General features: G+C 42.0%; 1 protein-coding gene across 1 annotated transcript; it reads right to left on the bottom strand.

Moving 5' to 3' along the window:
• Positions 1 to 1,108: 1,108 nt before the first annotated feature.
• On the bottom strand, positions 1,109 to 27,014 carry PPP2CB (protein phosphatase 2 catalytic subunit beta). The gene is made up of 7 exons (XM_084625320.1): positions 26,768 to 27,014; positions 14,113 to 14,322; positions 13,706 to 13,879; positions 12,427 to 12,516; positions 9,125 to 9,286; positions 6,065 to 6,183; positions 1,109 to 1,798 (listed from the first exon to the last, which is right to left on the bottom strand). Exons 1-7 carry the CDS (start codon positions 26,867 to 26,869, stop codon positions 1,726 to 1,728), a joined length of 930 nt encoding a protein of 309 aa, XP_084481446.1. The 5' UTR covers positions 26,870 to 27,014; the 3' UTR covers positions 1,109 to 1,725.
• Positions 27,015 to 27,043: the final 29 nt, after the last annotated feature.

Below are 27,043 nucleotides of genomic sequence, written 5' to 3' on the forward strand. Positions count from 1 at the left end.
AAGTGGATATGGGAACACTGATGAACTTCTATTTGGCACAGAAGCACTTCAACAGTTGGCTGTATTGGATCCTCCATTGACTGCACGGATCTGGGGATCTCAGTGCCTCTTATGGCGGGCACAGAACCTCTTTGGTAAGCAGTTCTCCAGATTCAACGGTGACAAGTCTTCTGCACCAAACTATAATGACCCAAAACCACACTGATTAATAGATCACCAGAGGGTTTGCTGGATCCAGACTTGCTTTACCATCTAATGACCTTGGTGGCACTTACATGAGCCACTTGTGGTAAAAATGCTTGGACTTCCAGACTCTCAGCTTTAGTCGGTCAGATATGAAATGCCTCCTTGATCTGGGGGAATGAAATGGCTCATGCTTTCATGAGTCCAGACAATGCCCAGGCCATATGGGCCTCTTAAGAAAAAGCTGACTAACAACCTGACTACAAACATAAATAGCCCTTAAAGAGCAGAAGAAATAAACCAGTGAAGCAGCATTGAGGACATTGAGCAGGATATGAGCTCACTGTGCCTTAGAAGAAACTGAAGGGCAGGTGGGATCACTCCCCCCTTTTATATCCTCTGAACCTTCCATGAGGGAGGGATGAGTGGCTCCAAGAGAAGGGCTCACTAGATGATTCTGGAAGCTCATGGTGCAAGCACCTTGATTCCACAAGTGCAGATGACACTTGAAAAACTACTGTTACTTCATGATCTCCAAGCACAAGAACATTCTTTGGATGATTAATCTTTTAAACTGTCATACACCAGTATCTATGGTACCACCTAATACTGCAAGGTTGAAAGAAGGGAGCTGCTCAACATCCTGAAGGAGGTGGCCCTCCACTGATTAACATGCTTGTACTGTGTTGACAATCATCCTGTTAAGAGTGTTCTATTGTATACTTTGACCCAAAAGTACACAGATTAACCTCTTCACCAAGTTGGCTCTGTATTCTTAGATGTAAACAGAAACCTAGAAACAGAAATACTTTACAACCCAAACACCTTTTGTGTTGAGTTAGAGTAGCTGTATAACATTCTGAAACGACAATTACAGATAATCATTTCACAAGTGCAGATCACACCATTTTAGAATACTGATCTGTTTTGGTTTACAATTGCAAGTTTATTTGTTCAAATACACCAGATAAGATGCAAGCACTTCCATGACAAATATACAGAAAAAAAGATAGGATCAACACAGAACAGTATGTTAACTAAAAAAGGGAAAGCTCTTTAAATGTTATGACAACGTACTCCCAACAGGAACCATTTCCATTCTCCAGTTAAGTTAATCATACATGTCAATAAAACAAAGGGTGGTGGGTTGAGAGAGAAGTTAATTGTGTATTTTCCTTAAAAATAAACTCCAAACTCTAATTAATGCCAGTTAAACACTACAACTAAATTTACAAATAAGCATAAAAGGAGTTGAAAGTGTTAGAATTACCTTTTCTCTTTGAACAGTCCAGAAGAAAACAATTACTACAAATACAGCAGGCAAACTGACTGTTGGACTGATTGTTATAAGATATATAGTGTTGTACTGAATTCAGTCTCAAATTGTGCTAAATGCTCATCCTCAGTATGGCACATTTTGGTCCATGATGGGGGTTTTAGGCCAAGACAGATCCCAATTTGTTAGAGAAATGTGTAAATTATTGTTGCTTTTTTAAAATGCCAAGTGTACTTCCTCCTACAAAGGGCGGTGTGAGGAGATGTTTATAGAAAGTAGTCTGGAGTACGACGGGTAACGTGAGGCTCTCCACGACGAGGTGCAGGGTCAAATTGAAGGCTGTAGTACAAGGAACAAATTAATTTTTTGCCACTACAATTACCGTTTAGTGAATTTTTAAATGCAAATACAGAACATTTTCCTCACGGCTAGGCTATAACTTACCTCACCCTCTCCACCCAATGCACCATATATGCAAGTCTAGAAAAAGCTCCCCTAAATTACATCATTTTATGGGAGGCAAACACTTATCAACTGGTATAGGTGATTACATGAAAGAAAGATCATAGGCTTCAACAAACTGTAGCCAATCTCTAGTCTCACTAACGGCCCTCTGAGAAGAATTCTCTATTTTCTTATCATAAACAACCAATTTCTCATTACACAACCTAATGTCAGCAAAAGAATGCACCCACTTTACCTCCTGGATGTAGTAAGGTTCAAAAATACTAGGGATTAGCTAAATACACATCAGAGTAACATTTCACTGCTCTGCAGCTAAGCATCAAAATAAGGAGTTGCACCACTAAGTCGTAATTAGGAATTCATGTGTTGTGTAACAACTGCACAAATATGAAGCTTAACATTAAACGATATATCAAGTTCAGTGTAACTTTTTAAATACTTTTATCCATCATGGCTCTCCTGCTCCCCTCTCCCCCTCAGAAGAGAAGTCTGAAAAAGAAGGGGTGGTCGTGGTGAATATAGGTGCCTACCTCACTACCTTTGAGAAGGCTTGAAATTTGACCCAGGTTGATCCTGTGGACCAGTTCCATTGTCACACCCCCTTACTTGGTCCCAAAGCGATAGAGGCTTATAGCCAGATGGATGAGTTGATACTGGGGACTATGAATAGTTCAAAAAGTCTCTACCACTTAAGTCTGAATTGACACCTGAGGCTTATAAGAAAAGGTTTTGGTGTGTGCAAATAAACAAGAGGTGACATCAGACATCACTATACTGGAAGGTTTATATGACCAAAGTGCGTGGTGATGGACAGGGAGAGCATTCGACTCTGGTAGACCGCAGCCGAGGGATCTCAAAGAACTGAGGTTCAGCGTTCATAGGATGACAGGGCATAAAAGTGAGTACTGTCCAAGGCCTGAGGAACTCATGTTTGTCCGGGATTGAGGGGCTAACTCTCACTCTATCCAGCCAAAAAGACAGCCTGAACTTCAACCTTAGAGTGAAGTGTGTTACTAAATTCTCGGAGCAAAGTAGTCACAAAACCAGATCCTCGTGGGGACATGATGCACTATCAGATGAGCTCCTATTCCAGGCACCAGTGCACAGTTCCTGTTGTAGTCTCATGAGTTCAGACTCTGACCCCAGCAGGAGCGCAAGGTGGTTGTTAATCAGGAGACATCTTCCGGCACATGAAGTTGCAAATAGGTGTCTTGGAGGATTTTCAAGAGTCTCTAGGCCCCTAATGCTCATTAGTTTCCCCACACCCTTTTTTCCTGTCCTTTGGGGTTATTTCCGCATGTAGTCTAGCAGCCAGTTAAATCCATACAGGTAATTATCTTGAAGATTAGTTACTATGGTCACCGTTTATACATCCACAAACTCTAATACGGTCTTATTTTCCAGAGTTTTCCAAGCTTTGGATAATGACTGCTTCATTTAAAAACAAAACATCCCACCAATTTTAGGTCACTCATTAGTCCTATTTTACAAGTTTTGAAGTCTTTTCCCAAAATCAAAATCCCTCAGAAAAAATAACCTTCACAGAGGATTTTTACATACACCACAAGGCTTTAAAATTCCAAATCATACAAGTCTTTCCCACTAGGTTTCAGTAATACCAACTAGGTTAAACTTCTGCTCAAATGAGCAATTCCAAAGGCTCATAACACTGATGTATAGACAACGGAATCTCTTCACATCCCTTGTACCTTGCTTGACTTTGTTCTCCACATCATAATTTTGATCCACAGCTATGCTCATTTATTCCCCCTTTTCACCCTCCCCTTTTGTTAGTTTAATACCCCCCGCCCCACGGCTAGTGTAGCCAGCTGTTCCCTAGAAGACTGGTTCCCCTTCTACTGAGATGGAGGACATCCAAACTAAACAGACCATAAAGAAGGTGGACCCTTATAAACTATCCTCTGTACCAGGCGAAGAGTAAACATGTCTGCATTGATCAATAGGCCTTGAACACTGACTGAATGAGTTCAGTGCTGGATATAACCTGGGCTTTGGATTGGCTCTTGACTAGCCAGTCATCCAGGTAAGGGTAGACCTGCATTCCTAGTCTCTTCAGGAATGCTGCTACCATGGCCAGACATTTTGTGAACACTCGAGGAGCTGCAGAGAGGGCGAATGGAAGCATCATGAACTTGTAATGCAAGTGCTTCACTATGAACCTGAGGAACTTTCTGTGCCCTTAGTACATTGACACATGAAAGTAGGCACCTCTTAAATCAAGAGCAGCATACCAGTCTCCATGGTCCAGAGAGGGAATGAGGGATGCCAGGGTAACGATGTGGAACTTTATCTTTTTGAGATAGTTGTTGGTAGAGTGCTGTGCTATGGAAGGATTTCTTTCTGGCCCCAGACTGGATGAAACCTGCCTAGACACTGGAGTCCACAAGCAGAGGAGTGCTTAGATTTAGGCCACACGCACGCTACTCGTAACCCCATGCCTAGCAGACTTGGGTGCAGAGGATTGCCCCTTTTCAGCACTCCGCTTCTTATGCCTCTTCTTAAACACTGGGGACAGTGAATGGTGCTGGGACTCAGGCATGGTAAGAAGCACACTACTTACTGATGCCAAGGCACCTGGCTCAGATGGAGGTCTCAAGGACGCCTCCATCAGTAGAAACTTTAGCTTGGATTCAAGATCTTAAAGTCCCTGCAGCTTTGGCAATGCTCTCCAGTACGAGCTTCCCCAAGTGCGGATTGCTCATGAGCATAGTCTTATCGCAGGAAACGCAGGACTTGAAGCCTGGTGACCAAGGCATCCCTCAGCACCGGGAATAGAATGAAACCCTCATATGTGATAAAACTTAACTAAACTCTAAACCTTATTGACACTAAACTATTTACAGTAAAATTAGAGAACACAGTCCACTGAATACTTGCAAAAGCAAGGAAAGCAGTTAAAGCAACTGTCACAGCTGGTAAGAAGGAACTTTGGGGGCTCGTGATCAGCTGGGCCCTTTATACCGAGGCCAGTGGTGTGTGGTAGCAGAGGGTGCTCGAGCCACCCCAACAGATACCACTAAGGGGAAAATTTCTGGTGACTCTGCATAGGGTACGTGCCCACCAAGAGCGGAATGCACATGTGCAACCACTCAAAGGAAGCTGTGTGGAATTCTTCCTGGTCTTCTCTGAAAGTCACAGCATTCCCATTCTTGTCAGTCTTAGCTGTGTAGAATGCCACTGGGTCTTCCTTGTGGTTACAAACTCCCAAGCCTCTAGTTTCCACTCTCTGGTTCCTTGGTTAACCAATTCTTTTCTTTCACACTACCTCCAAGCACAAGATCTGCAGCTACACTCACAAACTCCCGTTTGCCACTCTCGTTCACCTGCCTTCACTCTTTCAATCAACCTCACAAACTATAAACAAAATTAGCCCCGCAAGTACATGGGTGGGGGAGAACAGACAAGGGCAGCACCAAGGACATTGCACAATCTCAGCTTGCTGCAACTTTGGCAGTTAGAAGGAACTGAATGGTGGCTAGGGTCTTCCCCCCCACCCCTGTTTTTATATCACTGGAACCTCCAGGGATGGGAGGGACAAGTAGTCCCAATGGACACAGCTTTCCAAAAGGTTCCAGAAGCTTATGGCAGAGGTGCAGGAATTCTACAAGTGAGAACATGCTGAGGCCACTTGAAGATCAGATGTTAAGATTTCAAAATGAAGCCCTAGGGTATGTAAAAGTGTGATTTTTCTTCTTTTATTATTATTATTATTGATATTTTTCTATTCCTCTTGCATATATTTTGTTTTTGTAATAATGTAAATCTAAGTATCTACAAATAGGGATATGAAGGCCATGTCCTCAAACTCTGTATGATAGGACGATTGCTTCTCCTTCCTGAAGGCATCCCCTGTCACTAAGGAAAGGCTGCGGCAATCCTTAGGGAGACTCCCATATCTCACTGCCATGTTTCTCAAAGGTCAATGCCAACTAAAACTACCCTTATAAACCCCTTCATCAACTTAGCATCACATGAGAATCTTTCAAAACTTCTATTTCCATTTCTGCATCACACTCTTTACTCAGAGTGAGAGTAGCACCATTAGTTCTAAGATCTGCATCTCTACCCTTTTAGAAGAAAAAACACAGACAGACACTTGAAACAAGGTAAGTTACTCACAAGGAATATTTTAAAGTGTCATCTAGTTCCATAATAGCAGCCTGGTTCCCGCAACGATAACAGTAATTGGGTGCACTGAAAATGGTAACCACATTTCGATCGTGACACCAGTTGTAACCCTGTAATGTAAAAGAATTGAATTCTCAGTTAAAAACCTAAGTACAGATCATAAGAGCAGCCACACTGGGTCAGATCAAAGGTCCATCTAGCCCAGTGACAAGTCTTCTGACAGTGGCCAATGCCAGGTGCCCCAGAGGGAATGAACAGAACAAGTAAATCATCAAGTGATCCATCCCCTGTTGCCCATTCCCAGCTTCTGGCAAACAGAGGCTAGGGACACCATCTTTGCCCATCCTGGCTAATAGCCATTGATGGACCTATCGTCCATGAATTTATCAAGTTCTTTTTTGAACTCTGTTATAGACTTGGCCTTCACAACATCCTCTGGCAAAGAGTTCCACAGGTTGACTGTGCATTGTGTGAAGAAATACATCCTTTTGTTTGTCTTAAACCTGCTGCCTATTAATTTCATTTGGTGACCCCCAGTTCTTGTGTTATGAGAAGGAGTAAATAACACTTCCTTATTTACTTTCTCCACACCAGTCATGATTTTATAGACTTCAATCATAACCCCCTTAGTTGGATCTTTTCCAAGCTGAAAAGTCCCAGTCTTATTAATCTCTCCTCATACAGAAGCCGTTCCATACCAGTAATAATTTTTGTTGCCCTTTTCTGAACCCTTTTCCAATTTCGAAATATCTTTTTTGAGATGGGGCAACTACATCTGCATGCAGTATTCAATATATGGGCGTACCATGGATTTATATAGAGGCAATATAATATTTTCTGTTTTATCTATCCCTTTCTTAATGATTCCCAACATTGTTTCCTTTGACGGCCACTGCACATTGTGTGGATGTTTTCAATGACTCTGAGATATCCTTCTTGAGTGGTAACAGCTACTTTAGACCCCATCATTTTATATGAATAGTTGGGATTATGTTTTCCAATGCACATTACTTTGCATTTATCAACATTGAATTTCATCTGCCATTTTGTTGCCCAGTCACCCAGTTTTGAGAGATCCTTTTGTAGCTCTTCGCAGTCTGCCTGGGTCTTAGCTATCTTCAGTAGTTTTGTGTCATCTGCAAATTTTGCCACCTGTTTGCCCCTTTTTCCAGATCATTTAGGAATATGTTGAATAGGACTGGGCCCAGTATAGACCCCTGGGGGACACCACTATTTATCTCTCTCCATTCTGAGAGCTGACCATTTATTCCTACCCTTTGTTTCCTATCTTTTAACCAGTTACTGAGAGGACCTTCCCTCTTATCGCATGACAGCTTACTTTGCTTAAGAGCTTTTGGTGAGGGACCTTGTCAAAGGCTTTCTGAAAATTTAAGAACATTATATCCACTGGATCCCCCTTGTCCACAGCTTATTGACCCCATCAAAAAATTCTAGTAGATAGGTGAGGCACGATTTCCCTTTACAAAACCACATTGACTCTTCCCCAACAAATTGTGTTCATCTATGTGTCTGATAATTCTGTTCTTTACTATAGTTTCAACCAATCTGCCTGGTACTGAAGTCAGGCTTACCGGCCTCTAATTGCCAGGATCACCTCTGGAGCCCTTTTTAAACACTGGCATCACATTAGCTATCCTCCAGTCATTTGGTATAAGCCTGAAAGCTCCTCTTAAAAGCGTAAATGGGTTATGAGCATTTAATAGGGCAGCTTTCTTTATTCTTTTTAAGTGTTTCCATTTTGCAATGATCTCAGACTTCAAATACAGTAAAAGCTTTGTTATCTGGCATGTTGGGTGAATGGGGGGTGCCGGTAAGTAAAAAATTCCAGTTAACTAAAAGGGAGGGGGCTCAGGGCTGGGGCGCAGGATGGGGTGGAGGGTGCCAGATCCAGGTGGTGCTCACCTCAGGCGGCTCCCCACAAGCGGCGACATGTCCCTGCTGCTCCTAGGCAGAGGCATGGCTAGGCAGCTCTGTGTGCTGCCTCTGCCCGCAAGTGCCGCCCCTGCAACTCGCACTGGCTGTGGTTCCTGGCCAATGGGAGCTGTGGAGCCAGCACTCGGGGTGGGGCAGGGGCACCACCTCCACCTAGGAGCAGCAGGGACAGGTCGTTGCTTGTGGGGAGCCATGTGGAGCCAGGTAGGGAGCCTGCCGGCCTCATGCTAGCTGGACTATAAACCGGACTTTCAATAAAGATCAGAAATGTTGGCTTATTTAGCTTTCTGATTGGTAAAGTGCCAGATAACAGCTTTTACTGTAATTGTTTCTCCTTAGCAGCTATTTCAAAGTGAGCAGTAAACACTATATAGACATGAAAAACTTAAGCCTTTACATATTAAGATCACAGCACAGGTTATAAATTACTATGATTATTGGTAGTTTAAATTATTCATGACTTGCATGTTTATTAGTACCTTTGTTTGCAAATTCCAGAGAACACTACCCTAGATGTACCTAGATGTTTTTAAATAGAAATGTTTAACTTTTTTTAAATCTGAATATTGAAGTTCAAGCTCATCAGCTTACATACTCTACATGTTTTTATGTACAGCACAAGCTATAAAGGATCTGCTTTAACCGAATTAAAAATAAAAATGCTCCATTGACCCACCTGGCATTTTTCCAGTAATGCTATGTTCTATCTATACCAGCTGGATGGTTTAATCCCTGTTGCAACTGACTGCTACATATTACAGGATAGCCTATTTAACATATTAGTAGAGGAAAAGATTGTCAGCATGCAAGCAGACTATACTTTTGTAACCAGTCCTTAGCATCAGCCACCTTTATTCCCTTTGACTAACTCACTAAAAAAAAGTATTCTCTTACTAATTCAGCTAAAATGACAAGCGTACAGTATTACTTTTCAGGCCTATAGCACAGGATGAAAAGCCTCTCAGGATTTAGAATGTAAATACCACTGTATGTAAGCCTGTAAACAATGGACAACCTTGCATTTATAAGAAATGAGGTCTTCAGTATTTGTATCACTTCATCTAGGATAGGTACCATAACAGAATACGCTCACCATACCTCCATCACAAGTTGGTGAGCACGGGAGACCAGTGTAAGACCATTGGCATGGTTAAATGTTTCAGAGATATCCTGTCCAAATGTGTAGCCAGCACCACGTGGAGAAATACCCCAGCCTCCACGATCATCTGGATCTGACCATAAAAGATCACACATTGGGCCCTAACAAGGAAAGCAGAAATTTTAGTTAGAAGCAAAATATTAAAAAGTTTACTTTGAAAGGCATTTTATTTACAACCACCACCACATTTCCAATCCATCATCCTCTGAGTATATGCTGAATATTCTATATATTTTTTTAAAAACACACACTTTCATGGTATATTATTTCATAATCTTTAAAAAGGTACTCACTACTTATATAGTATTGACACTCCCAGATGTTCACAGATCATGAATCAGTCTCCAAAAATCATGACATTGGCTTAAATATGAGTTTAAACAACGTTAAATTTGGAGCTCTTTGTAGTTTTCGTCTGGTTTGAGTCTTTGAGGTGGGGAAGCACTCACATCAAGTTTTCAAGCTTTTCTCCGTAACCAGGACTAGAAACTTTTTTCTAAAGTGAAAGCTGAGATTCTCATGTAATCTTGTTAGGACATGGAGCTTTAAGTGAAACATCAAATATCACGAGTCTCATGATAAAAATCACAAGAGTTGGCAATACTGTTTATAAACACTCTTTGAGAGCTTGAAACTGAAATGATTCCTCCCCAATTCCCAATTTCCTCCTTCTCCCCTTCAACATGTGTGACCACTGCAGGCTTGCTCACACACTGCAGGCTTGCTCATAAACACTGGTTTAATAGTCTTTTTGAAAATAGGGAATACTTGACCACATCACAGGTGACAAAACAAAGCTATGAAAATTATATTGATGTAGGCATAAAAAAACCCAATAATCATAGGGTTAGAAGGAACCGAAAGGGTCATCTAGTCTAAGCTCCTGCCAAAATGCAGGATTTGTTGTGTCTCAAGCATCAAATGATGAGAGATTCTAGTTCCCTCAAACTAATCTCCTGTCCTACTGTAGAGGTTCCCAAATTTCAGAGGAGCAACCAGAAATCCACTCCCAAACTGAAGTTATTCTGTCATTTAACTAGTTTATATTAGTTGTGCCTACTATTTCAGTCAGTTAACTAGTCCATGCATTAGTCAGTGTATTTTGCTGACAAAAGAGCAAGTGTGTATGTACAGCACTTGCTAGGAAATTTCATTCCTGACTACACAGCTACCCTGACAGAGTTTGGCCCCATCACACTTGCTGAAGCTCAAGAAGTTGTGAAAAAGAATTAGAGCCACAAGCTGTGAGGCAGATCCATGCCCTCCTGGCTAGTGAAAGCCAGCAGGGAACTATGCCCACTACTAAAAGTTAAAGAAGGAAAAGGAAGAAATCTGCCAGGCTCCTTGAAAAACAGAGTAGCCTACCCAATCCCCCTGAATTCAGCACTACAAACTGAAGACATCAATTACTGTCCCACCTCCAGCCTTGCACTGCTGGCAAAATAATTAAGCAGAAACCACCAAATGCCAACATCTGATGTCACCCAACATCCTGCAAGTCTCAGCTACAATTCAGACAAGGGCAGAGCACAAATAATATCCCTTGAACCACCAATAGATTACCTCCTTTTGGCAACTATGAGCAGGATGAAAATATTGTGAAAACCAAGTTAAGTAGAAAAAGGGCAGCGCTCTGGTGCAGAATCCAATGCATTCTCCACCTGGTTACTTAGGGTATGTCTACACTGGAATAAAAGACCTGTGGCATGGTTGTGGGTGGCCTGGGTCAGCTGAGCTGTAAAATTGCTGTAGATGTTCAGGATCTGGGACCCCACAAGGTGGGAGAGTCCTAGAGCCTTAGCTGGTGCCCAAGCCTGAATGTTTACACTGTGATTTTACAGCCCAAAAGCCCAAGCCAAAGAGAGCTAACCCAAGCCAGCAGCGAACATAGTGTGGGTCTTTGATTCCAGTATAAACATACCTTAGAGGATGCAGGAGAAAAACAGAGTGGCTTTCACCTTGGAGCTGGCCTAGCTCTTCAATTTTCTCTAATCTGCCTGAGCCAGGCTCCAGGTACTCTGCAGCAAAATGGACCTAAATTCTCCAGACACTCCATATAAAATTATGAATAGTGGTTTTTACTGAATTAAATATAAAAAATCAGTGACCCTTGCTATTTAATCTGATATTCAATTTTATGCTTTCCCGTATTTACAGTTTTCAATATGTTGCAGATTTTTGTACTGACGGTGCCAAATCACACTGTAGAAGTTGCTAGAGAAATGAGAGGTTTTGGAATGCTGGGAATTGTAGCATCAGCATGTTAGCTAGATATTTCTGTTAAAATGATCAATAGTTAAATTTTGCATTTAAACCACTTCCCCTTGCTTTCCAAGTCAAGAAGTCTAAAGCGTATGGAGCAGTTTCCAGTTTATCTTTCCAGGTATAGACTCAGACAGACTTTGATGCATTGTTTTACATGGATTATATTTTTAAGCATATCTTTACTACCATAAGAGCTACAATACATACATTTGTTTTTCTGTGAAAACTCAAATACTGGACCACAATTTTATGTCAAGACCCAAGTTCCACAGAAAAGCCAAACAGCCATGAAATTTCAGAATATGAGTCCTTTGACTAAGTAGTGGGTATTCCATTTGGAGCGTCCCATTCCTCCTGGGAGAGATGTATGCTTCACTTTTTCCCTTAGATGGATGCTAGAAGAGACTTTGCTATTCTTCACGCTCCACTCTCAAGAAGTATCATTTTGATTTGTTTCTATCCCTCAATCTATTTTGCATGCACTCTCTCCTCTCCTATTTGGTTGGTCTTTCCTGCTTCCCACAGAATTATGTCCTTGCGGCAAAGTAAAGTTGACCAAATTCTTGTAAATTGCACTCCGCTACAGGTAACCTATCTACCAGGGCAACTTGAGCAGAAGTGGCATTTATTCACATGGTAAGCGTGAACTTGTTTAACATGAGATGTGTAAACTAGTACACACACTTTCCTATCCAAATACTTCATCAATTTTGGGGCTGAAGAGGTGGTACTCAAAGTCAGAGAAGATAAGAGTGTGGGAAATACTACCACCTCTTCTTTTGCCAATTCTGCTGTCATAAATAAAATAAACCAAACCCGTATATGTTATTTAAAACTAAAATATTTGTCTGTTACAATCTACTGTATCACTATGTACCTCACTTTAGTAAATCGGATTTCAAAATGGAGGCTAAATGTGCATCTAAAAATACCCGAACATATTTGTAAAATCATAGCACATTTCCTTTCGGGTTACCTCATGTGGAACTTCCTGTAGACGATCCAGAGCTCTGATATGATCCAGTGTATCTATAGATGGAGAAAGACCCCCATGGAGACAGAATATCTGGACAGGAACAAAAAAATAATATATTGATTTTGACTAAGAAAAGACCTCATTTTGAAAAGTAAAATTAACTAGCTTATACTTATCACTGTTCAGATTCATATAATTCTAAACCTCATGGCACAGATCACAGCTCTCATTCTCAGAAAAATTAATTAAACCAAAAGAAACACACACAATTCTGTAAGTGGTGAAGAGCACCAAAGAAAGAGTATCCTTATACCTGTAAGGTAATATTTCTTCACTTTCATTTCAGAAATACTTTGACTCCCACAGAACTTAGCACATAGGATACAACCTGCACATGAATCAAGAGGGGACTCCTGCCTATTGAGATGGTGTGTTAGGGATGAAAAGTAAAATCCTGCACTAGTTAGGACAGCAGGACCCAAGATGGGATGGAAAGAGCAGCCCTTCCTCCCGAGACTCTACCACACACTAACTAACCTGGTTGCAGCTTCTCAATCATCTTTTCCTCCTACTCCCACATACCACTCAGTTCTGGTACAGTACATGTGGAACTTCAAAGTGGCACAGTTTCCACACCTCTTGAAGTGGTGCTTCAGTGAAGCAGAGTGCTGTACAGGCAGCTTGGAAAAAGAAGCACTCTCACCAGTGTTCCACCCAAGTCAGCAGAAGTCCCCACAACTCCACACTTGAACCAACCTAGGTTCATTTTGGTCATGACTCCAATCCAGATCTAGGTGGGTTGCAGCCAGAAATCACCAGGTTCTGGATCAAAGTCTGAGACTCAGTGCCACGATTAATTTTTCAAGTCATCATGCACAACAGCTTCCAGGATATCTGCTATTCACCACAACCAGAACTATACTTATGACATCTTTCACAAGGAATTATTATAAATGGCATGTAGCAAATCAAGCCCAGGAACAAAGCAATACTCTAACTTGTAAGCACAATGGAAAACAAACTGCTTAAAAAAAAGTTTTATAGGTACAAGAGTTAGAAGTATAATAAAGACAGGCCTCAGAGAATATAAGACTGAGCTGATTCTCACTAATGTTACAAACGTGTGTTATACTCCAAGTATGACACAAGCAGAGCTCCAACAAGGAGTTTGAGGCCATGTATTCTTAGGAAGTCAGACTAGATAACTGAAGTATGCCCATCTGACTTTAAAATCTATGTGTAAGATCTATTATCCACTGTAGAATACACAAAAGCTTACCTGGCCATCTACTAGAGCTGTAAGTGGAAGATAATCAAACAGATCTGTGAAATACTTCCAAACATTGGCATTTCCATACTTTCGTAGACACTCATCATAAAAGCCATATACTTGTGTAATTTGTCTGCTCTCATGATTTCCTCTCAGTATTGTAATGCGTTCTGGATAACGCACCTAGCAATGGAAAGAGAACAATCATTTATAACATCAAACAATAGATTTCTGATTAGTGTTAACTGCATGCCATTTTGAACATGTAAAAAATATTAAGCTTCTTGTCAAACATTTTTACAAAGTGAAATCTTCTAGTCCGCAAATTACATTTCAGCTTATCCCTCCAGCCCCCAATTTGTTTCAGAATTCTTGCAGTGTGAGGGGTTTTATACTTTTTTAAAATAAAAGGGTACCTTTAGTCCTACAAGAAGAGTCACTGTTTCCACCGAGTAATAGCCTCTATCCACATAGTCTCCCATGAACAGGTAGTTTGTGTCTGGCGATTTCCCACCAATTCTGAAGAGTTCCATAAGATCATGGAATTGACCATGGACATCCCCACACACTGTAACAGGGCAACGCACCTCCTGCACGTTTGATTCTTTTGTAAGTATTTCTTTAGCCTAATAAAAGATAGAGATAACATTTAGGACAAGAGGTAAGGTAAACCATATTTTGTAAACAGATTCAGTAAGTTGTTTCAGCGCCTACATGTTACAATCCCAATTTCCTGATTGGTTTTGAGATACAGGGAAAAGCCAGGTAGTGATATAAGCAGAGCTGTAATGCATGCTGCAAATTGCTGTGGGGGGAGCTGGCCAACCTTGTATATGCTGGACATCAGATCATTGGGATTTTATTGCACTGTCAATGTTTTGAGCACATTAGTTTTCTACCAAGGAAATATGCACACAATGCAAAAAGTGTTGACAGAATACTAACAGGTTCACAGATTTTCAGACCAGAAAGGACAATCATCATCTAGCCTGACTTCCTAGATAACTCAGGCCAGAAAAACAGCCAACCGTGATTTTAACATTTCAAGTGATTCAGAATCCACCATATGCCCAAATATGTTGTTTTCTAGTGGTTAACTGCTTACTGTTACCTCACTTCCAATTTGAATTCTTCTACGTTCAATTTAAAGCCACAGGATTTTGTTATACCTTCTTCTGCTAGATTAATCAGCCCTCTGCTATCGCACAGCTTTCCCACACAACAGCGAGTTGTAGATCATGATCAAGTCACCTCTTAACAGTCTCTTGGAAAAGCTAAAAAGAGTGAAAAGAATGAGGAGTACTTGTGGCACCTTAGAGACTAACAAATTTATTTGGGCATAAGCTTTCGTGGGCTCAAGCCCACTTCATCAGATGCATGCAGTGGAAAATGTAGTAGGAGATTTTATATTATATATATATATATATATAAATAAAAGACACACACACACGAAAAAATGGGCTTTGCCATACCAACTAACGAGACTAATCAATTAAGGTGGGCTATTATCAGCAGAAGAAAAAAATAGCCCACCTTAATTGATTAGTCTTGTTAGAGTTGGTATGGCAACACCTATTTTTTCATGTTCTCTGTGTGTATCTATCTTCCTTCCTACTGTATTTTCCACTGCATGCATCTGATGAAGTGGGCTTGAGCCCACAAAAGCTTATGCCCAAATAAATGTGTTAGTCTCTAAGGTGCCACAAGTATTCCTCGTTCTTTTTGCTGATACAGACTAACGCGGCTACCACTCTGAAACCTAAAAAAAGAGCGAGTTCTTTAAGTCTCACTGTAAGACAGGCTTTCCAAATCTCAAATTGTTCTTGTGGCTCTGAATCCTCTCTAATTTTTCGATATTCTTTTTGAAAAGCAGATACCAGAACAGAAAATAATATTCCAGTACATTTCAGAAGTGCTGAGCACAGCAGCTATCTCCCTACTTTAGTCCAATTGATTTTGAAAGGACTAATGGTTCTTAAAAAAAATATCCTTTATCTATGCATCTTGATGGAAGATGACTCCTGTCAACTGAATTATACCAGCATGCACTAACATTCAGAAACATATATAAGGTATTATGTACAAAAAAAAGTTGAGGCTGCAGTCATGCATTCCAAAGTTACAGAACACTAGATTTATGGTTGCCCATACAATCTTAACTCTGTTCCCGTTCCCACTGTGTGTCCAACCTGTCCACTGAATGAAGTAAGAGTCTTCTCAGGGGAACAAGATGACCAAAGACTATAATACAATAGTCTTTAATCCTATACTACCACAATGAATATACACAAAGGGACTAAATTACAGTTGTGCAGGCAACTGTCAAAGTGGCATGTCCTAATTTTTCAGTGCTTGATTTTGCAACCCAAGTAACTTTTCAAAAGGTAGCTTTTTGTATGAAATAGTTATATGGTAATATGTAATCTTTTAGGTTTCTTTCAAAAGGAAAAAAACGTATCAACAACTTGTTACATTAAAGCCTAACAGCCCTCCACCTTCATCATGCATCAGCAGGGTTTGACTCATGAAACTTCAGCTCTGCAACCAAGACTGCTACCATTTTGAGCTATAGGACTAACTACATTAGCTGACAGCAGGACAAGGCGTGACCCAGGAACCTCTTTCGGCCAACTGGCAGAGAGCACAGAGTTTTACAGGGATCCCCGGGTCAAGATTATGCACAACAGTTCACCAAAGGGTGGCATGGAACACTACTGAGAGCCAACAGCCCACTGATCATCATAATCATTGCAAAATGTATGAACAGATAATATTTAAGAGGTTATATATCTATACTGAACTTTATGTTCTTAAGGCCTTGAAGTTAGAGGCAGGTCACTAGGAGGTGATGTCTCAGATAGGTTCTGTTCAGGCAGAGGGTAAAGGCTTATCTCGGTCTTGTCATTATGAGACACAATGTAAGTCACCACCAGCTAATTAAGACTGCAAAATATCTATGGAAAAAAACACAGCTGCAAGGTGTCTGGTTTAGGAAAAAAGATCAAAAAGACTGCTTTGAGATAGCTCGGGTTGCAAGGAGATACACAATATCCTTTACCTGGGGGACCAGCTGGCAGGCAATTGGCTCATGAAAAGAAGATCACAGACAGACCTGGCTGAAAAATGCTGGAAGGACTTTGGGGTGAACGTTACTCCATAAAACAAAAAATAACCTCGTTAAACAAATCTAGGTTCTAAAATGTGGTGTTATGATTTTATATGTAATCATTTATTTCCAATGCTTTTACTTGCTCCCTTTTGAACCTCCTATCTTTGTTCAAGAAACTTTTGCTTATTTTCACTAAAAAGATATTTAAATACAGTACTGTGTTAAATGGAGCCATGATCTGAAATAAAACTGGTAAGCTGATGTGTACTGTTCTTTTGGAAACAGCGTATCTATGACTGCTGAAAGTGTTCAGTGGACCAAAGGCTGCACACTTGAGGGAGATGCTTGGCAGACTTGGGGTCAGAGCATACCTATCGCTAACTTGCAGAGGGATAGCAAAGCCTGCACAGGCCTAGAGGGGAGTGCTTGTGTTGCCCCTCGCTAGCGGAGCTGACCCACAGCAAGCACAGATGAAGGTTCCTCACATTCTTGGGTGGCAGCAATTAAGGGAAAGGTGGGCTAGGTCGAGGAGGTGGCATTCCCTTCCTCCAGCAGATGCAAGACTCACCCATGTGGTGTTGGAGGTAGACAGAACACTAGGGCCATGCACTGGGTGTGGGGGGAGGGTGGAGATAGGAAGGACTCCAGTTACTTCAACTCCCAGGCATTACTAGGGCTGTAGGTGCTGCAGCTGCTTTAGCAACTGCATGGGTCTAGCTCTTGTTTGATTTAATTTTAAGTTATTTTAGCAGACATTTTCCTGAGGAGTGCAAGTGAGAGAAGGAAAAACAGTAATTTAACAGTTTAACTGAACTAAACACAAATGTTCTTAGGATGCTAGAAACGTAAGGGGCAGCTGTGGATGGAGAGAGCTAAGAGATGGTAGATAACAATATTTCTCTCACCCACCCTGTCAGCAGGTCCGCTCCCCAAAAATTTTAAAAGCACAACTAGCACCCTCATCCAATTAACCCACAGTTTATAGGATGGGGGCAGTGACATATGTGTAAATGTCATGTGTCACTCAGTGTAGAGAACATTGGATTTGGGCTCAGAAGACCCGACTTCTCTAATGGCATGCAGACTGCTTTAGTTTGTCTACCTAAATAAAAAAAATACATCAATTCTATTTGTGTTCATAGAACTAAGGAAACTATTCCAGGAACTACAAACCAGTAAGTCATGGATCTGTCTCTGATAAATTGGTTGAAATGTACTTAAAAAAGTAGAACAAAATGCCTGGACAATCATGATGTGATGAGGTTTAACCAGCAAGGTTCTGCAAAAAAAAACCAAAACCTCACTGACAGCATAGTCCAGCAGTTAGGGCACTCGCCTAGGACTTAGGAGGTTCAATTCCATACTCTGACAGAGAATTCCTGTGTGACACTGGGCAAGTCATTTAGCCTCTCTGTGCCTCAGTTCCGCATTTGTATAATGGACATAATACTACTTTACCTCACAGGAACATTGTGAGGATCACGATTCTTAATGTAGTTAAGTGCTTTGAGATCTACTGATGAAAAACAATATATGTGAGACCTAGTTATTGTTAGAATTCTTTGAATGTGGCAACAAAAGTTGGTAAAAGAACTAGTTGATAGTTTGGAAGGTTCAAGAAACTACAGTTATAGAATGAGAGGAAAAGTATTGTTATAGACCAGAAACCAGCTAAGAGACAGGAAGGAGCAGGAACAGTCAATTTTTATCTTAGCAAAAGGTTAACAGTGGAGTGCCTCAATGTTCCATTCTAAGCCGAGTGTTAAATATCAGGAAAGGGAGGTGAACAGCAAGAAAACTTTGTATTCTGCCAATTTTTCTAACATTAGCCAAGTGCAGAGGACTATGAGGAACTTCAGAGATGTAATTAAGCTACTTGATGGGCAACATGATAGCAAACGAAGTTCAGTGTCAATAAATGTAAAGCAATGCATGTTGGAGGGAAAATTTAAACTGCTCAGACCCTTACATGGTTCTAAACTATATGAACTCAAGAAAGGGACCTGCACAACACTCTAAACAGCTCATTCAAGTCCTCTGCTCAATATGCAGTTACCATCTATCCTAGTCTATTACTGAAAAAGGGACAAAAAAGGCTAATACTGGGAGCTAAATTTCTTAAAGGAACCATTTAATTAAAATTATAATTCCTAACCCAATGAACATATTTACTTGTAGATTCTCAGGAAATTTTTACTCAAAAAAGTGTTGCAATTCTGGGCATGGTACGCTGTATTTTCAGACAAAATGTTGAATCCCTGCTTTAATCGCAAAACTCATCCTTAACTATGGAGACGTATGAAAGCTCCATGAAAAACAGGTCAACAAATGTTTGGTGTCTTCCAAAGGGGGGGAAGAATCTCTTGATGACCTACATTAGCTGAGGCTAAACAAATATTTGCCAGGGATGCTATCCAACCAACAGCCTTAGCAAATGGAGAGGCTCAATATTCTTCATCCAACCCTTCCTCGGTTTCCATTTTAATATTCCCCACACATTTGTAAGCTTTTGCATTGATCTAAACCACAAGCTTATCTCCCATTCATCCTCTGTTTGGCTAAAACTGTACATGTCAAGTGTCAGAAAAAGCTTTCCTCATTTATTCTAGGTCCTATTTTTATTCCAAATTTGAGGGCTACTTTTTATAAATTTTGGGGTTGGAGATGGGAGAGTAGCTTAGTCCTACTAAACAATAAAAAAAATTCCCCTTTTCTCTAGGATCCTAAAGCTAATTCAGAATCACAATGCTCTTGTAAATAAGAGCTTCCTGCGGCTGGTCCTACAGAGCTGAATCAATGACAAAGTGAGGCATCTATAGGTAAGCATGGTATTTAATATAGCTCTCGATCTGACTGTAGAACAGTAGTCAATATTGTACCACGTCCACGATCCTGCATTTTATCCAGGCAATACAATGTGTAAGTAATGTTTGCTTATCCTTACAGCACATTTTCTAAGAAAGTCCAGGCAGCTCTAACCTACTTATTTATACCGTACTCTTCACGGCAGCATCTGAACAATTCTACATACCTTTAGCTGCTTTTGGCTCAGAAGACTGTGGGTGTTTTCAAGACGTTCCTCCTAGAAACCTAGCATTCTGGGATTTTAAAGTCCCAGAATACATTCGTCACACTGGGCCTGTGAACACTTTTACATATGCAGACTTGTCCTACAGTTCAGAGTTTGCTGCTTTGGCATTGTATTCGGCTCCCTTTCCATGCAATTGAATGTGGAAGTTACAGTCTCAGATGGGACATGAGAAGGAGGCAGCTCCTCACATGAAGCGGTTTCATGTCCCTCTGTCACCAAATTGAGCTACAAGAGACAGAAAACTCTGAGACAGCCCCAGCTCTAGCCATTGGTTGTATAATATTATTGGGGATGGGGGGGGGGGGAAAGAGTGGCTGAGAAGCCTTCGTACAATTAAATGTACTTTGGATTCTGTGGAGCTGGAACTGACATTTCAGTATCAGGCTCACCATTTTCCATTTACTATTTTATGGACAAGAGAACTGCCATAGTGTTGCAGAGGCTGGAATGCCATAGAGACCAGTAGTATGGAGTGTACAACATATGGAAGGCCATGATATGATATCATGAGTCGACAGAGTATGCAGAAACAGCTAGTTTTACCGACCCAAGTGATAACTACTGCAGAAATCCCCGAGATAAATGGGCATGAAGAGTGTAAGGCTTCAACAACCATTCTAGGGTTCTCAAAACAGACTTCATTCTTTTCTTCAATCGAGTCAGAGTTCTACCACTGAAAAATTAAGTCATACTCTGGGACCACACAGGTCATTGTCAATCACAGGGGCAATTTTGTTGATGTCACCTATTCTGGTCTTTAAAGGTTAGTGATGCCAGTGTATAAAAGTGGAACTGCGATGACACAAATATAGTATTTGACTTAACTGCAAAATTACTGAAGATAGGCAATGAGAGCAAAGCTATGAGATCAAATCTTTGTTTAATGTTATACCATTTTTTAAACTGACTACATTTCAAGAAGTTACAAGTAGCTTTAGGCACTACAACTGCCCCAAGCCTTCTTGCTAGTTATATTGTGGTATTTTCTTGTTTCAAACATGAATCACATAAAGGAGAAACTATGTATAGTCTGAATGATCCCATGTGTAGTCAAAATTAAAACTGAAAAAAAGAAAGATTCACTAATGTATTCTGAGAAAGGTCCCTGAAGAGAGATGGGTGGTAGGTGAGGACTGGAATTGAATAAAATGCCTATGACAGTCTTTGTAGGACCCACCAGTCTAATGCAATTCCAGCCCATGCTTGTGAGAAGGAAAGTGGGGAAAAGGAGAGTGTCAGATTATGTTGACAGGATTGGTGAGGCACTGAATTAGTAGAAGAGAAAAAAATTCATCTGCAGGAAAAGCATGGCTTCTTTTTGGAAGGCTCCAAGATCTCTGATGCTGGTGGAGAGGTCAACTGTCTGCAATGATCTTGCAACACTGTATTATTTGTTTAATTAGCTGGATCTTACAGACCCAAGGAGCACCAACTAGCACTGGAATCCCTGAAGGTATGGAGTGCCTTGTCCATTTTCAGCCTGAAGAGGTCAGATCCTGCAAACAATATCCTTAATGGCCATTTGGAGCTGCTTTGATATACCCAACTATTGTAACCAGGATGCTCTGTGATGGCTGTAGCCACCAATCAGAGGCATCTAGATCTACCTGAAGGGATGTCTTCACCACCAGTAGTCCATCTGTCATGATGTCTCTAAGCTCCATTCTATCCTCGTCGGATCTTCTTGAGAAAACGTGTTATCTTATCCCATATATGAAAATCATTCCACCAACAGAGCTTAGTATTTGGTGACACACATTTGGCAAGTTACAGAATAAGCTTTTCTGCCTAACAACATCAGCCTGTTTGTCTACCCTCCTCCTTTTACACACACAGCCTTTGGAGGTCCCATTTACATAAATTTCTCCTGTACTACATGGCCAACTAGAGCACATTGTGTAGGTAAGATCAGAAGTACTCAAAGCCCTTATGTGGGATGTGGTACCTCTTCTCTGCTGTATGTCAGGGGAAAGAGAGGCTAGAGTGAGTCTCAGATATTTTGCTGGTTTGAGGACCTCTTCACAGATGGGCACTGCCACCCTGCCTCTGTTGAAAAGTTTGTGCCTTCTGTGCCAATGGCAGTCTATATTTAACATGTAAGCTGTTCTCCTCAGCAAGTCTTGGAATGCTCTAAAGTAATCACACAGAGAGACGGGATTATACTGTAACTGCTTCATCTGGTGATGATGGGCAAGTAGACCAGTTGCAAGTTCCAGGTTATCAGTGCATTTATCTCGGGGATCCTCAAAATTTTCCTCCACTTCCTGCATTTCAACACCTCTAGCTAGTTTTGACTTGACTGGAAAAGAGACCTATGAGGGGAGTTGCCTCTGGGAGGTTGAGCAGGGAGAATCCACATTGTCCAGTACAGTCCATGTATTCCATAAGGATACAGCTAAGGAGGTGCAGGAACAAAGAGAGAGGAGTAAGGTCACAAAGGAGACATTGTGTGCATCTGAGGTACTCAGATTTATTTTAGAGGAGGACCCCCAATGTGACCCTTGGATCAATCCCCGATAATGACAAAGAAAATACAGAATCCTTCTGTTCCAGAGAAGGTTGAGGGGGTCAGGGTTCCGGGGAGGGCTGAAAACTTGGCTCTGAGAAGGAAGAGAAGTATATTGGATCAAAAAGGGTACTGATCTCCTACGTGCCAGGGTATCTGGCAGACATTGGAACAATGGTGTAGTATCATACTGGGGAGGCAACTGGTGTTAAGGAGGTGTTTCGGTACCTTTCCATCAGAACCACACCAAGTCCAACACAAGGGACTCCAACCTTGGTGTCACCAGAATATCCCCTTATACTATCATTGGTACCAACATCAATGCTGATACCCATGCTAGTATCGATGATGTGGACACCAGCTCAAGGCTCCAATACATCTCAGGAATTGCTGCCAAGGTCAACTGAGCTGTCCAGTCTGAAGAGGACCAATACACTGAACAACAACCGGGGTTGTGGATTTTCTCCAGACAGAACACACATCAGGTTTGGCTGTCATGGACATGACATCATCACATGCTAGCAGGGCTTGAAGCCTGAGGCTTTTGATTCCTGTTGAGGAGTGAAAGGTACCTCAGCACTGACTGGCTGGTAATGATCAAAAAAGGAAAAAAGGCTGCTACTTGTTACTGAAACTTACTAAGAAACTGGGTTAAGAACTAGAGGAGAATTTAAATTTGCTTTGTGAGGTCAAGGAGCTAGAGAGAGCAGAACATATAGCACTAAGTTTCCACTTACTGCCTTGGGTAAGAGATCTCACAAGACTGGGTGACAAAATGGCAGCCGAAATTTAATGTTGATAAATGCAAAGTAATGCACATTGGAAAACAATCTCAACTATACATATAACATGATGGGGTCTAAAGTAGCTGTTACCACTCAAGAAAAAAATCTTGGAGTCGTGGGTAATTCTCTCAAAACATCCAATCAATGTGCAGCGGCAGTCAAAAAAAGCTAACAATGTTGGGAATCATTAGGAAAGGGATAGATAATAAGATATTAAATATAATATTGCCTCTATATAAATCCATGGTACACCCACATCTTGAACGCTGCATGCAGATGTGGTCACCCCATTTCAAAAAAGATATATTAGAATTGGAAAAGGTTCAGAAAAGGGCAACAAAAATGATTACGGGTATGCAACAGCTTCCATATGAGGAGAGATTAATAAAACCGGGAGTTTTCAGCTTGGAAAAAATCTACTAAGGAGGGATATGATAAAGGTCAATAAATCAGGACTGGTGTGGAGAAAGTAAATAAAGAAGTGTTATTTACTCCTTCTCATAACAAAGAACGAGGGGTCACCAAACAAAATTAATAGGCAGCGGGTTTAACAAACAAAAGGAAAAAGAAAAGGAGTACTTGTGGCACCTTAGAGACTAACCAATTTATTAGATGCATCTGAGATGTTAGGGGGCTTATTCCTTCACCCACTTACTTCCCTGGTCCTTCTCGCATGAACAGAGAGCAACAATACCCGAAGTCCAAAGGTGCAAACAATTCGATGTTTATTGGGGTGAACTTCCAGCAAGCATGATTCCAGTTTCCTTCCTTAGTATCCTCCTTCCCAGTTCTAACACCACAAAGCCTTACACCTGTGTCCCTGTTCCCATTCCTGCCCTTAGCCAAACATGATTCCAACTTCCTTACTCCCATTCCCTGTTCCCATTTCCTTCTTTAGCAAAACATGATTCCAATTTTCTTACCCCCATTCCCTGTTCCCATCTCTCCCTTTAGCAAAACATGATTCCAATTTTCTTACCCCCATTCCCTGTTCCCATCTCACAGATGCATTTATTAGATGCATCTGATGAAGTGAGCTGTAGCTCACGAAAGCTTATGCTCTAATAAATTGGTTAGTCTCTAAGGTGCCACAAGTACTCCTTTTCTTTTTGCGAATACAGACTAACACGGCTGTTACTCTGAAACCAAACAAAAGGAAGTATTTCTTCACACACCAAACAGTCAACCTGTGGAACTCCTTGCCAGAGGATGTTGTGAAGGCCAAGACTATAACAAGGTTCAAAAAAGAACTAGATAAGTTCATGGAGGATAGGTCCATCAATGACTATTAGCCAGGATGGGCAGGGATGATGTCCCTAGCCTCTCTTTGTGATAAGCTGGGAATGGGCGACAGGGGATGGATCACTTAACGATTACCTGTTCTCTTTATTCCCGCTGAAGCATCCGGCATTAGCCACTGTCGGAAGACAGGTTAATGGGCTAGATGGACCTTTGGTCTGCCCCAGTATGGCTGTTCTTATGTAACAAGAAACCAACAAGCATTTGGGGCTACGCTGCCTTTATGCCATCAGACACAAAAACATAAAGGTACAGACACTGTTGACTCAAAAGGTTCCAAACCCACATGTGTATTGTGAGTGGGATCCATAGAGATGATTCTCAAAGAAGCAGCTTAGATTCTGCAGAAGCTATGGCAGTGTTTCCCTCCTCTACCAAATCAGGAGAACTTCCTAGTCACCAGTGACAAACCAACATGCCTCACTCAGGGGTTTAGCACACTTTCCATGACTAGCATTGAAAACAGTTTTACAATATCTACAGTTAGTTTTATTATTAATTAGTATTTGTATTATAGAGGCCTCCAGGCCTCAACCATGATTAGCACACCTTTGAGATAGGTGGTTGGTTTCCAATTCCTGTTGAGGGTCTGAAAGGGATCACTGGACCTGTGCTTTAATCAACTACAAGCAATGCTCCTGTTAATACAGTCTATATAGTTTATCCTGTCAAATTTAAACTATGAAGAAACATAATTTAAGTTCTGTGAAGACAAGGCTCAATATTATTTAGCTGCCATGGTCTTAGACATTAGGTGGAGAAGACAGAGAAACAGATCAACACCCTTAATTGGAGATACAGAAATAGTGCCAAGTGCTTCTAAAAAGTAAGTTGCTAGTAAGATACTATGTACTTATAACACACACTTCCTTTAACCTTACATCAGATATTTTTCTTTGCAGCGATTCCTTTATGTATGAAAAATACAGTGCACCCTCTCCAAATTTACAGCATTGTGTGTACAGAATGAATTTTCAGAAAATTTATAAGTGTTTAAGTTCAAATTAAGTAAAACTGGGTCCCTTTAAGAAGTTTAGCATGGGTCAATCTTTTGTCTGACTTATCAAAATAATGGAGTAACAAGCTACAAAATTTCTGTATAGAAAATTAAAATCTTGTGCACATAAAAACATAAGAATCACCATACTGGGTCGGACCAACCGTCCATCTAGCTCAGTATCCTGTCTTCGGATTTGTGCTGGAAATCACTTTAGATAAGCTATTACCAGCAGGACAGTGGGGTGGGAATAGGTATTGTTTCATATTCTCTGTGTATATATAAAGCCTGCTGCAGTTTCCACGATATGCATCTGAGGAAGTGAGCTGTAGCTCACGAAAGCTTATGCTCTAATAAATTGGTTAGTCTCTAAGGTGCCACAAGTCCTCCTTTTCTTTTTGCGAATACAGACTAACACGGCTGCTACTCTGAAACCTGTCTTCGGACAGTGGCCAATGCCAGGTGCTTCAGCGGGAATGAACAGAACAGGTCACCATCAAGTGATCCATCCCCTGTCGCCCATTCCCAGCTTCTGGCAAACAGGCTAGGACACCATCCCTGCCCATCCTGGCTAACAGCCATTGATGGACCTATCCTGCTACATGAATTTATCTAGTTCTGTATTTGAAGCAGTTAAATTTAATTAAGCTAAATCATTAACAATAATACATAGTTGCTAGAGTTATACAGACTACTAATCCAGGCCACAGCTCAGATAAATCTTAAATGGGGCTACCGGGATGCAAGAGGGAACTCAACCAACCAAACCACAAGCCATTCTCTAGCTCGCGGACATGCACGAAGACGACGGGCTGTAATAACTCAGGGGCAGGAAGGGGGCTGGACACCTGTTTAGGACGGTCGCTGGCAAATGACTTGGCCCATCACTGCTTTCCCGTCGCCACCTGCCCGCCCTGAACGGTTCCTCGTAGCCCGGCTGCCTCGGCTCTCCTGCGCGCGGAGACACGAACACAGAGACGCTGGGATTCAGAGAGGGGGCGAGCCAAGCCCCCGCACAAAGCACCGGGAATGTGCGGCTGGGGCACCCATGGAGGCTGTCGGACACCACCCCCGGGCAAACCCCACCGCCGGGCACAGGGGTCAGCTGGCAGCCAGGCCTCCAGCGACCCCCCCCCCCCCCCGCCCCCGCGGATCGAGCACGGGGCTCAGGGGCGGGGACCGGGCCCGCTCCCCGCCGGACTCGGCCCAAGGAGCCCAGCGCGAGCACCCGGGGCGGCCCCGCCCCGGACCCGCCGCCGCCGCGCCGGGCCCAGGCGGACTCACCTTCTCGCAGAGGCTCCGCACCTGGCTCTCGCTCAGCTGCTTGCACTCGTTGAGCTGCTCGATCCACTGGTCCAGCTCCTTGGAGAAGCCCTTCTCCTCCATGGCGGGAGCGGGGCTCAGCGCCGCGCGGCCCGGTCCCGCCAACGGCCACGGGGCAACGGTGGCTGCGCGAGGCCCGCTCCGCTCCGCTCCGCTCCCGGCCCTCCCCCGCGCCGCGGAATGGCGATGGCGGCCGCCGGACGCTGCGCCCCCGTGGCCCCGCCCCCACCTCCCCCG

The sequence above is a fragment of the Lepidochelys olivacea genome, assembly GCF_965140295.1.
Source record: "Lepidochelys olivacea isolate rLepOli2 genome assembly, chromosome: 4".
Classification (NCBI taxonomy): domain Eukaryota; kingdom Metazoa; phylum Chordata; order Testudines; family Cheloniidae; genus Lepidochelys; species Lepidochelys olivacea.